Source organism: Rhinopithecus bieti, unplaced genomic scaffold, assembly GCF_001698545.2.
Source record: "Rhinopithecus bieti isolate Rb0 unplaced genomic scaffold, ASM169854v2 scaffold_37314, whole genome shotgun sequence".
In the NCBI taxonomy this organism is placed as follows: domain Eukaryota; kingdom Metazoa; phylum Chordata; class Mammalia; order Primates; family Cercopithecidae; genus Rhinopithecus; species Rhinopithecus bieti.
The window spans coordinates 435,087-448,338 of NW_016816196.1; the positions used below are offsets into that span (position 1 = coordinate 435,087).

The following is a 13,252-nucleotide window of genomic DNA, read 5'->3' on the forward strand; positions in this document are numbered from 1 at the left end:
CTAAGCAGAGGTAGGGGTAGGGGCAACATATGCCACCGTTGTTAAAAGCCCCTATTATGTCTGGCGCGGCCCTGAACAGTTGCAGTACATTATTTCATTTTATCTTTTGAGGCAGGTTTTTTTCTCCCCATTTTACCTCTTTTAACTTTTCCCCATTTTACCAGTCAGAAATATTAAGTAACTTGCCTGAGGTTACTGGTTATATAGGTAGCAGGTATCTATGATTCGCTCCCAGATCTATCTGACCCTAAAATTTGTGCATTTTTACTCAAACTGAAGCCATATTAAAATAACTGAACCAAAATCATTTTTTAGAAAATGAGTGGCAGAGCTAAGACTAAAATGTAAATCTCCCAAATTCAATTCTAAAGAACTTTATTTTTTCCATATCCTTCTCTTGGGCAATAATTACACTGGCTTTTAGCATCACACTGAAATATTACATTTTCCTTCATATATTAGGAAGGATAATTCTCATCTAAGTTACGAATTGGGGGAAAAAAACATTCACGACTTATCTGGTACACTGGTTGTCACAATTAAATAATTTGCTGTGGTATAGTGGTTAAAAGTAAGGACTTTGGAGACAAATATCTGGGTTGAAATTCTGTTGGCATCCCCTAATAACTTGTCCAAGGACAAGAATAGTTACTTTCTATGCTCATCTACTTCATCTAAAACATTGGACTAGCAATAGCACCAGCTTTTTTGGTAGTGTTGCGAGATTTATAAATGAGTTAATACACACAACTCACTTAGCACCTAACACATAGTAAGCACTCGCTAAATGCTAGCTCTTATTTGGGAACCAAACCCATTAGCTAGAGCTTAGGGAACAAAATGGCAATAATGACAATAATAAGAATTCAACTCTATAGTGTCGTATGTCTTTCACAGCCCTTTGACACAAAATATCTCATTTGTCATCTCTAACCCTGGCAATGCCAAAGGAAATAGCATTATCGTATCATTTACTAGGAATGGCATAATTAACAAAGGCAAGAGTGGCTGCAAAAAGCTTGCGATATTTCTGCATTGGTGTAAGCTAGTTGTTATGGCAACCGTCCCCTGTCAACGACCCTTTGCCAAGCAGAGAGAGACCCATTTTTGGAGCCGTCACAGCACATCTGTTTCTCTGCTCAGCTGATTAGCTCTTGTTTGCAACAATGAGCAGATGGAAGTAAAGAGGGGAAAAATTTTCTAAAAAGAAGCAAATGTTTATTTTATCCACAAGTCTGTTTTCCAGTAAAGAAACAGACCTTTAGCTGTTTTGGGAAGATGCTGCCTATACTAGATCCTTAATGCATGGTGGAATTGCAAAGTGTAGTCAACCTATAAATTATAGGTGATAGGTCCTTCACGTGCATATTTTATTTTATTTTTTTATTATACTTTAAGTTCTAGGGTACATGTGCACAATGTGCAGGTTTGTTACATATGCATACATGTGCCATGTTGGTGTGCTGCACCCATCAACTCGTCAGCACCCATCAACTTGTCATTTACATCAGGTATAATTCCCAACACCATCCCTCCCCGCCACGTGCATCTTTTAAAATGATGTGTCTCACATTCCAATTTCAGAGTACACTTCCACTCTATCTGTGTGCGTCTTTGTTATATAAACTGTTGTCTCAGTTAGCTGGTACACATTTTCCACACTGAATATCCCACACGAACACACTGTAACTGTGAAAGAATAAAGTGAAAGAGTACAAGTATCCTTTCCCTGCCTTGGTTTCTTCATCTGTAAAATGGGACTTGCATTCCCATGCTCTCTGAAAAGCCAAACAGCTTCAATATTTACTAGGTATGTGAATTTGGGTACGATTCCGCCTATAGCTCTTTAAGCCTCACTTTCTTTGTGATAAAATGGAGAAAATAACATCCACTATTGAGAGCTGTTGTGAAAATGAAATATTTTAAAAGCCCCTATCATAGTCCCTGGTATAGAGTCAGTCCTCAGTAAGTGAAAGTTTCCTTCCCACTATGCCTCTGCTTAGCAAGTGTAATGTTCAAAATATCTGACAATCAGGAGGCATGTGGCACTGGCCATCCCTGCTTGTCAAACAGACCTTTCCCCCCATAGTTGCTGGATCATTAGGAGGTCGGAAGTGCCCCAGGGTAAAAGACAGGGCACCTCTGGTGGCTGAGGAGCACTCAAGGGGCTCTGGATGGCTGCCATTTACCATCCAGAATGAACACAGTTTAATATTTTAACAACCAGCCTGGCCACACAGTGTACATCAGCTAAATATAAGCCATTATTTTAAAAGTCTACTGGTGTCCTCGATAAAAACGATAATGACATTGGTTCTTTCTCTTGGGTTTCGGTCATTTACAAGCACTGAGTTTAATTTTTTGCTATATGTGATGGTGGAAAAAGTATTTTAGGTATCAACTACCCCAACCCCCCTGCCATTACCATTAATCAACATAAACTAGGCTTGTATCCCTTTTGTTATAGGGCAGGATATTACCTGGCATGTGTTTGATATAAAAATTGGTTGAGCAATATTGACAGTGGACATGGGTTATACTGGAAATCCCTTAGTTGAGTGAGTCACAAAATATGGATTCCAGTCACAATTACCCACCTACTACTCTGTGCCTATGGACACTTGGCCTGACAGTGCCTTAGATTCTTTATCTGCAACATCAGTGTAATCATGCCCAAATGGCACTCTCATAGGTAGATTATAGTGCTTTTAAAATACTATTTGTAAAAATTCTATGCAAATGTGGGATATTTTTATTCATATTATTTACTATAAGAAATTGGATGTCAAGAGACAGTGGAGGAGAAAAGAGATAATAAACATGGCTGATAGGAAGACTGTGTTGTTTTTGTCAGGTTTTTTTAAGTGTGTAAAATGCAGGCTAAAGTTATAGGCCAGGAGACCAGAGAAGCTTAATCAGGTAAAGAGAAGGTTCAAGGAAGTGACCATGAGCTGGCCAAACATCTCAGGAGATAATAATAATTTTTAAAATGCTTTGCCTGAAAGTAGGTAGGAGAGAACAAAAGTCTGGGGGTGTTGGGAGCCCACACAGGAAGGCAATTTGGTATGCTTTGTACATTCAGAAGGAACCATGTTTGTCTCAAACACCAAAGGCTGAGAGAGTGCAGACAGGGTATGCGTGTGGTGTGTGTGGAGTAGGGGAGGTGGTTGTGTATGTGTGTGTAAACAGGCAAAGCTGAGCCCTCTAACTATGCTAGCATCTATAACCTGCAGCCCTGCAGGTTCTAAACAGTGAACTAATTACCTTGGAAACTTGAATGGTTTAATACAAAGAAAGGGGGCTAAGTATTAATATTTGGGAGCTTGTTATTGGTTGAACTGTGTCCTCTAAAAAAGAGATACATTGAAGTCCTAGCCCCCAGAATCTCAGAATGTGAACTTCTTTGGAAATAGGGTCACTGCACATACAGTTAGTTGAATTCAGATGAGGTCATACTAGAGTAGGGTGGGCCTCTAATCCGACGGGACTGGTGTTCTTATAAGAAGACATGGTCATGAGAAGACAGAGACACACAGAGAAAACACCGTGGCACTACAAAGGCAGAGACTGGAGTTACGCAGCTGCAAGCCAGGGAACACCAAAGATCTCCAGCAAACCTCCAGTAGCTGGAAAGAGACAAAGCAAGATTCCTCCCCTGGAGGCTTCAGAGGAAGCCTGACTCTGCTGGCATCTTGATTTCAGATTTCTAGCCTCCAGAAGTGTGAGATAATATATTTATGTTGTTTAAAGCTACCCAGTTTGTACTACTTGATTAGAGCAGACCAGGGAAATAAATATAGGGTGGACAAGTCTTCAACCCCAAGAGACGAGGAAAACCCACTTTAACTTCTTGCTGTTTGGTTGCACCATGAGTGCCTTCACCTGTGGCTACTGGCATGTTGCAGCCACTACTGCCCCTCAGATATTCACAGGCACTGTTGTCAGAACTGCCCTGAAGTCAGTCCCTGAACGATGAAGCCATGCAGTTTGCAGCACTCATAGCCAGGAAGATTGAAAAATCTGAAGTTTTCATGACTTTGTTATTATGAGCTGCTAAATTAACAAACTCCAGAACAACCTACCTCTGATCTTATTACATAAGAAACTTAATTATCTAATGTTCAAGTCATTTTGCTCATGATAATCTGCTAAATAGTCTCGATGTGACACTTTTTCTTTCTCTTTTAAGATAATCTTTCTTGTAGTCACAGTATGCTACTCACATACAGTGTGTTTAGTTTATAAAAAATTGTTCTGATCTTAAGCCAGGCATGTTGATGCACGCCTGTAGTCCCAGCTACTTGGGAGGCTGAGGTAGAAGGAATGCTTGAGCTTAGGAATTGGAGACCAGACTGGGCAACATAGTAAGACCCTATCTTAAAAAAAAATTGTAGTCATCTTGACTTTTACAACCCTTTGACTATGCTAAACAATTTATTTCCCTAGTAGTATTGTTTCAAAGTACTAACACACTAATGGCATTCCACAGAACTCTTCTACATTGCTGAGTTGATACTACTCTGCCAGTATCTTTCAACTTTAGTAGTGTCCAAATGAGGTAGTAAGAGAACATGAGTAGAGAGTGTTGACAGTATGATAGTCATTTCATGCTGCAGCTTTGAGCTGCCCCAGTGAACTGTGTGTCTTGAGTGCTCATCAACATTTGATTGTACTGTGGTCACATTCCATTAGCTACCTGGTTTGTAGAATAGCTATCTGAATTAAATACTACACTTACTCAAGCTTGTGGAATAAAAATGGAAATAAAAAAGGGAAAAAACAATTTTGTTCAATTCCTCAAAAATAGGATCAAAGATCTCTCAGCTGCATTTTAAAAATAAAGCACAAGTCATCTGCAATGCTCTTATTCCACTGGCATTGGTATTGCATGCATTGTTGTATTTAATCTAAAGACCACTTATTCACACAAGCAGAAGTGAAAACATACCAGGATCAATATACTACACAAGCCATCATATGAAGACAGTGTTAATTTGAACCATTACTGATTATACTTTCAAGGACTGCTTGAAAGCATTGCTCACATGAACAATATAAATGTTTGTTGAATTGAACTGAAAAATGGAAGGTTGTTCTTGTGGACATTCCTATGGAGGATTATGAAGCAAAAAGAGACTTTGTTGGAAAAGCTACTTCTCCATTTAGAAAATAAAAACTTGAGAATGGTGAAGGCCTGATTCCCAAGAGCTGCAGCCTGGGTCCCAGAGCATACTGGACACAATCACGCATCCTGAGAGAATACTGCACCTGAACAGTCAGACATTCACTCCTGCAATGTGCTGTCAAGGTGTCCATACCTTAAACTGCTTACTCTTCAATTGATCCACTGCAACAGGCAGGATGCAGTGCTGGCTTTTCCCAGCTAACAGGGGAACCACTTCCAGGCAATCTGAGCAAAAAGAAGCTCACCATAAACTGTTCCCTATAGAAACACTCCACATATTTTATTCAACCCAGTTAAAGTTGGAAAGTCACAAACACCTCTTTTTGCTGTTGTTGTTTTGTTTTGTTTTTGAGACAGAGTCTCACTCTGTCACCCAGACTGGAGTGCAGTGGCGCAATCTCGGCTCACTGCAAGCTTCACCTTCCAGCTTCACGCCACTCTCCTGCCTCAGCCTCCCGAGTAGCTGGGACCACAGGCGCCCGCCACCACGCCCGGCTAATTTTTTGTATTTTTAGTAGAGACAGGGTTTCACCGTGTTAGCCAGGATGGTCTCGATCTCCTGACCTCATGATCCGCCTGCCTCGGCCTCCCAAAGTGCTGGGATTATAGGCGTGAGCCACCACGCCCGGCCACAAACACCTGTTAACAAACGTACAAAGCCAAGAAAATGCTTCTCTTAATTATATTTTGTGATTCTGAAAATACCAATTTGCTCTAGATTAGAACAGGAATACCATCTTCCATGTTATGCCACCCCAAATATTAGTTGAGTGACCTTAGTTATGCTTTCCTTACAGAATAGATCTAAATCTACAGAGAAATTTGCTAATATCAATAGTTGTGAAGCCATCCTCAAACTGTTCTCCAAGTGTATCTTACCCTTTGGCTTTCTTACCAATGCATTCATTCATTCAACAGACTTTTTTTTTTTTTTTTTTTTTGAGAGACAGAGTCTAACTCTGTCACTCAGGCTGAAGTGCAGTGGTGCCATCTCAACTCACTGCAACCTCCGCCTCCTGGGTTCAAACAATTCTCCTGCCTCAGCCTCCAGAGTAGCTGGAATTACAGGTGTGTGCCACCACATCCAGCTAATTTTTGTATTTTTAGTAGAGACGGGGTTTTGCCATGTTGGCCAGGCTGGTCTCAAACTCCTGATCTCAAATGATCTGCCTGCCTTGGCCTCCCAAAGTGATGGGATTACAGGCATGAGCCACTGCTCCTGACCCAACAGATTTTTTTTTTTTTTTTTTGAGCATGTACTCTGTATCAAGCACTATATTAAGAGCTTAGGCATCCCAAGTCCCTGCCAGAGCTGAGTCCAGTTGGGAGACCTGCCTGCCAACAACTACAGTGCAGTAGTGATATTGTATTAATGGAGGGTGTAAGGACTTGGTGGAAACTTAGGGAAAGGAGCCTCAATGTGGGCAAGGGATTAGGGAATGTTTCCCAGCGGAGCTAGCATTTGAAACTTGTCAATTAAGGAGGAATTTTCCAGAGGCCTGGGGGCCATTCCAGATGATATAATAGTACACCAAGGGTTTAAAGGAAAGACACATCAGTAGGGATTTGGAGAGTCACCTGTTGTTCACTTCTGTTGGGGCATTAAGAACCAGTAAATTGGGAGAAGTAATCTGAAATAAGGCTGGATAGATAGTGGTTGGAATATTAAGAACTTTATTCACAATTCAAAGAAGTTTTGACTTTATCCTGCAGTGTTTCTCAAAGTGGGGTTCACAAAGTCCTTAGATAACTTTTTATGTTTTGGTTTTGTTTCAGTGATAATTGTGTTAATAATAATAATAATGGGAGAAGGAGGAGTAAAAACATATTCTAGATCATCTGGATGACCATTTGTCACACAGTGTTCATATTATGTTTACTATTAAGTTGGCATCAAGCCAACAGAGATGTAACAGTTGGAGATCAAAGGAGTTGCTGTTTGAACAAAGAGATTATGCTAGCTGAAATGGAATAAAGTAGTAGGAGAACTGAGTCACCACATGGTACGTGGTTGTAGGTGTGCCAGACTCAAAATAACCCATACTATTGTGTCCTGAAACATAAGCACACCGCAAAGGACAATGGAGATTCACAAAACAGTATCATTTGTCTCATAAAATTAAAGCTGCTTACTTGAATGTTACTGGCTTTGTATAATAGTTTTTTCATAATACATTTTTTCTTTTGGTTTTATATTTCTACAAATAAAAATGACAAGGAGTTTATATCTAGTTTTATGTTTTGTAAAACCTATTTAAGAAATATTTAAGATTTAGATAAACACTGGAATTTGCAGCATTTTCTTTTGTTTAAAATGGGCCTATCTATTACTCAAGTATGAAAGAAAGAGCCATAGATGATGGGAGGCAGGAGGGTCAATGAAGAAATTTAAGCCGAGATTAGTGTGAACCACTTACTTTGTTAGGAGACCACTTTGGCAGTGACAGAGAGGAAATACCATCATGCAGAGATGGAAAGACATCTAGGGAGGTGACCATCTGAGTCCTTTTATTAAAAGAACCCATTTGTTTAATCCAGAAAGCTGCTCTCAGGCAAAGGTTAGCATACTGTGGAATTAAATGACCTGACGAACTAAACTGCACTAGTGTTACAGAGCATGCCTCATCTAGCTGGAAGGTTCCCCAAACTTCTACACGCGTCATTTTCCAGACAGTTCTGTGATGATGCCAAATCGAACTTAGGAATAAATCCCAAGTTTTACTACAGAGAGCCAACAAAGTACACACAAGATGAGTTGCTATGTATCTGGTAACAAAAAACAACCAGGGCCACCGCATATAGTTCTGTAGGCCAGTTGCTGCTGAAATCTGGCTCTTCACAAAGCCATATACCTCTGACGCTGCATCTATCCAGGGAAGTTGACTGTTTCTAATTTATACAAGGGCTGGATGAATTTGCCAAGCCACGGCCCTTGGAGAGGGCTGCATCTTCTGGAGGGACACCTTCCAATTGCATGAAGGTACCTTATGGGATAGCTATGACTTAATCTTGCTTTTCTGAGATTACATCTCACCAGCATCACTGACCAAACTAACACTCTTACAGTTCAATGAGGATAATGGACTTTCTTCTCCCTAAAGTTCTGGAGAGCATATGACTTACCCATAAAAAGGCATAGTACCAAGGCATTCAACACATGCAAAGAAAGAACTAGATATTTCCAGCTTACCTCAGGGGCCATCCAGAATGGGGTGCCAACAGATGTGTTTCTCCGCAGACGCGTACTGGTGAGTTGAGCTGAAACACCTATAAGGAAAGGGTATCTGAATTCAAAAGTGAGCAAAGTATGATGCTAGACCAGGGATTGGCAGACTTTTCCCATAAAGGCCAAATAAATACTTCAGGCTTTGTGGGCCATATGGTCTCTGTCACAACTACTCAACTCTGCTCCCATAGTACAAAAGCAGCCATAGTAAACACACAAATGAATAAATGTGGCTTCATTCCAATAAAACTTTATTTGTAGATGTTGAAATTTGAATTTCATATAATTTTCACATGTCACAAAATATTTTGGTTTTTTTTTACCCCAATCATTTAAAATGTAAAAACCATTCCTAGCTCATAGGCCATATGAAAAGAGGCGGTAGGTCATATTTGGCCCACTAACTGTAGATGGCAAACTACAACTCTGGAGCATTTATCACTCTATTTAAATCATTAGGATTTTTTTTTTTCCTAACGGACATCCCTGTCTATATCGCTGCAAAATCAAAAGAAAATATCAACAATTTAGGATCAATCCAAAATACTGTCCTATTATACTTCCAAATTATTTCACATGACTTCTTTCTTAATAAGGGGCTTCATTTTATGGAGAAAGAAGATCGGCGTGCGCTATCTCTAACAGAGCATCAGTACAGACATAAAAAGACTTCAGTGCCTTATCTTGCCTAAAAGCCTGGAAACCTGGCAAGAAAGCTGTGTTTGCCAAATGGAAAAAGAATATGACTAATAATATTATCTGGGGCTCAATGTTGAGGACTTGAATTCTAATGTAACTCCTATGTCCTTTAACCAGCTCTCTTCTTCATATCACGAGGGCGTAAAGGTCCACGGGATTAAGAATCAATGTTGTCCATCCCAATTATGCTTTTTACTAATTATGTGATTGCTTCACTTCGGAGCCTCAGTTTTACTAGGGATAATCACAACAGTCACACCTAACACAGAGGGTTCTTCTTCTTTTTTTTTTTTTCTTTGAGGTGGAGTCTTGCTCTGTCACCCAGGCTGGAGTGCAGTGGCCGGATCTCAGCTCACTGCAAGCTCCTCCTCTCGGGTTCATGCCATTCTACTGCCTCAGCCTCCCGAGTAGCTGGGACTACAGGCGCCCGCCACCTCGCCCGGCTAGTTTTTTTGTATTTTTTAGCAGAGACGGGGTTTCACAGTGTTAGCCAGGATGGTCTCGATCTCCTGACCTCGTGATCCACCCGTCTCGGCCTCCCAAAGTGCTGGGATTACAGGCTTTAGCCACCGCACCCGGCCAGAGGGTTCTTCTTAAGACCAACTAGGAGAACAAATGTGAAAATGATTTCTAAATTGCAAAGCATTTTACACGTGTAAGGTATTCTTTTATACCTCACAGAAGTCTCACATAGCCCTTAAGAGAATGACCAGAGTTGCCACTAAAGTCACTGATGACAAAAACTTAGAAACTGAACACTGTGTGTTCTTAGCAAAGGACACACCTTTGAAACATCGGCATAGATTTGCCAAGGGTTCGTGAGTTGTTTTGTTGGGGGATGACTGTTGTGTTAACTGTGGACATTCTCTTTATTAGAGAGCCAAGAAGCTCTTTAAACTCTATTAGACCTAGATAATTTCCCATTTTACCAACTCCTCTACCACCATTTTGGTAAAAACAACTATACCTTTCTAGTTTTAATTTCTAGAAATTTATTTTGCAGCCACTGAAAGTTCAGGAACCTTCTACTGGAAAGATTAGGAACACTTACGCTATGTCAAATTGCAAAGCTGCTGAGCGAATAAATCAGTATCAATTCCCATGCCATCCTCAACCTTCCAGTCTGTTTCCCCTCACAATATATTTACAGTCCCCAGAATCACGTGGAAAAAACATTTCAAATGTTAAACATACAGCATATTATTGGAGTTACATCATTCCTTATAAAGAGGAGCATAAGACTTACACAAAATACTCCCTCTGCTATTTTTCTTTGCTTGTGTTTCAGTAAAAATACAGCAGTATGTCTAAAGCAACTTCATTTAAAGTAATTTCATCTAAGTAAATGATAAACTGATACATGTTTACACTGAACTCTTTCTTAGCAATATGACCATAAATATCTTTCAAAAATAATCAGTCTTGTTTACTATAATGACATTGACAACATGTTTAAAGTGTTTCTCTAAATGTTTTCTCATTATTTGTAACAATGACTCTGAAGTACTATTGTTGAACTCATTTAGAAGACTAAACCTTCAATAAACTTAAAAAAAAAAAAACCAAATGGTTTGTTGTTTTGTGATATCAACATATGATATTACAAGGAGATATTTAATAGTTCTCTGGCCTTAGGTGATATTGCCCTGCATTTCCTCTCACACTTCCATCTCCCGTTAATGTTTCCAGTTCAACCAGCCTCACATGTAGCAGCAATAAACACAATTTAAAAGGATGTTAGCTCCCAGGCCCAGAGGACTATTTTACCTTCTGCTCACTGGGAATAAGTATGCCTAAGGCTAGTGAAAGTCATTTGAAAGACCAAACTGCTTTCTCTTTTCATATGCAAAAGAAGAAATGACAAAATGTAAATTATAGACAATTGCCCTGAGATGTGAAATTCTTAGCAGAAAACCAAAAAGTTTTTGCATCAAGTTCGTCTTTTGAAACACTTTTATTTTCAATCTTTAATAAAATTGCTTCTAAAGCTGAAAATAGATTAGTAAACAGCATCTCCTAGGGTGATCCATCTGGAGCCCCCACCCCCTCCAGCTTGTGTTTGACTGGAAAAGTCCCTCAGCCTATGGTGTAGCAGAGAAGCCCCAGTCTTCTGAGATTGCAATAAACTGTCCCCTTTGGCTAAACTGCACACATCAAGAAAACAAACGACAAGCAGTCATTACCAAAGTCAACGAGCTTAACTCCTCCTTCTGTTGTCAGAAGAATGTTATTCCCCTTCACATCACGGTGGATGATTCGGTTGCTGTGCAAATGCTGAAGGCCCTGCATGGCATCCCACCACCACCAAACAACAAGAAAGAGAAAGTGGAAATTTACATGCTTATTTTAAAGCAATTACCCTAGTATTGAAAAGTCTCATGAAAGTCTACATTTGGCTACACCTTCCTGCTGTTAATAATTCTTGCATATCATAGGGCAGTTTCCCCATTGTTAATATGCAATAAGGACCCAAGCAATAAACAAACCATCCCATTTGCTGTCATACCCCGTTTGATAGATGTTCTTACCAAGAGGGCCCCATACAAGATGTATGAGATCATTGCTTCATCCAACTGCTGGCCACATCTGAGTAGACCTTTGACAAGCTCAGTGACTGAGCCCCCATTACACAGCTGCGAGAAGAGATGCCAGACACAGGCAGAGCAGGAGACCACATATAAGAAAGAAAAGAAAAAGAAATCAAGAAGAAAAGCCAACTGATACTGATTCAATGTAGTCAATTTGCAGATTACAAAACTCCAGCTTGGAATACTCAGACTTCACATTTCCGTTACCCAGTCTAATCTAATTCTTTGTGTATGTATTTTTTATTTGAAGTGATGATTTGTGAGTGAAAGTGCATGTCCAAAATGCTAACTTTTAAATTGCCAAATATAAAATAAAAATAAAATGTAAAGCACATTTAGAAATTTTTTAGAAAGAAAATTTTTTGGAAAGAAAAAGCATATAAGTAATCATGGCAACTTATTGGATATTTTTCACTTTATGTGAATATTGTCTATTTTTTAACGTGCATTTTGAGGATAAAACCAGGAGAGGCAAGATGGATGCCCTTGATACCTGACAGAGAATAAATTTCAGTGATTTCTCCAGTGCTAGCAGGTATCAGAAACCCAACCAGCAGCTCTTCCTAGAATTGCCATTGCAGATAAATTTTATGTAGTGAAGTTGCATCATAAGTGCATTTATTAACCTTTTAGTGTTCAATTTTAGGCTCTCAGCAACTTTATGCTCTTCTCTCTTTTTTGTCTGTAATTAAAAACACTGTAATTTTATTTTGCATATTTGTTCTTTGTCACATATTGTATCTTACTGAAGTTTGAGTACATACATAAAGCAGTTATATTGTACTTTTTCATCAACTTAAGGATTTCCAAAGATAACTCTTACTAACTGCAGAAGTCAATGTGAAGGTTTGGGTTTGCTACAAGCCATCCTAAATCAAGGGTTCTTAACTGTTCTGAGCAGAGCATGGAAATATCCTGAAATTGTAGGCAACATGCTATATATGCATCTTGCAGTTTACTGGGGAGAAAATGCAGAGTTTTCACCAGATTCTAAAAGCTACTGAGATAGCCAAATGCCTAGGCAGATAAAAATGGGTCCCCAGAGAATCTCTGACCCGCCTCACAAGTGTTTACATCTGATGCTTTGTGCAGATGAGGGAACGTGCCCTGGGCTTGTCTGGGCATCCCCACAGCAGACTGGAGCCGGACATGAACCCTGGGGGCAAATGGGTGGAGCCACGGGGAACTCACGCCTTATGCAGGGGAGGAGCCTGCTCTCTTTAGCTTACTTGGTGACCTGGGAATCAATCCGTGAGGTAGAGGGTTTGTTAGCAGGACTTCATGTCACTTTGCTTTCTTTTTTTCCTTTTCTCCCAATAAATTCCGCTCCTCACCCTTTTATGTGTCTACCAGCCTAATCTTTTCTGGTCATGTGACAAGAACCCCATTTTGGCAGAACTAAGGAGAAAGTTCTGCAACATTTTTGGCATCCAGACGTGGGGCTTGAGGAAAGGTGAGTAACCTGCAAACCAAAAGTCTTTTCCTTTGGCTTCTAAGCCTTTTGTCCTCAGACTTCTTCTGAGGGTAGATAAATTATGCACCCCCCCCCCCCCC

General features: G+C 39.9%; 1 protein-coding gene across 1 annotated transcript in view; it reads right to left on the reverse strand.

Moving 5' to 3' along the window:
- MYO3B (myosin IIIB) overlaps positions 1-13,252 on the reverse strand; it is a gene marked incomplete at its 5' end in the record, with an annotated part of 364,721 nt that overhangs the window by 336,134 nt on the left and 15,335 nt on the right. Inside the window, 3 exons of the mRNA XM_017854464.1 lie at positions 8,376-8,452; positions 11,294-11,393; positions 11,639-11,743. Coding sequence (XP_017709953.1) covers positions 8,376-8,452; positions 11,294-11,393; positions 11,639-11,743 — 282 coding nt within the window. The remainder of the gene's footprint in view (positions 1-8,375; positions 8,453-11,293; positions 11,394-11,638; positions 11,744-13,252) is intronic.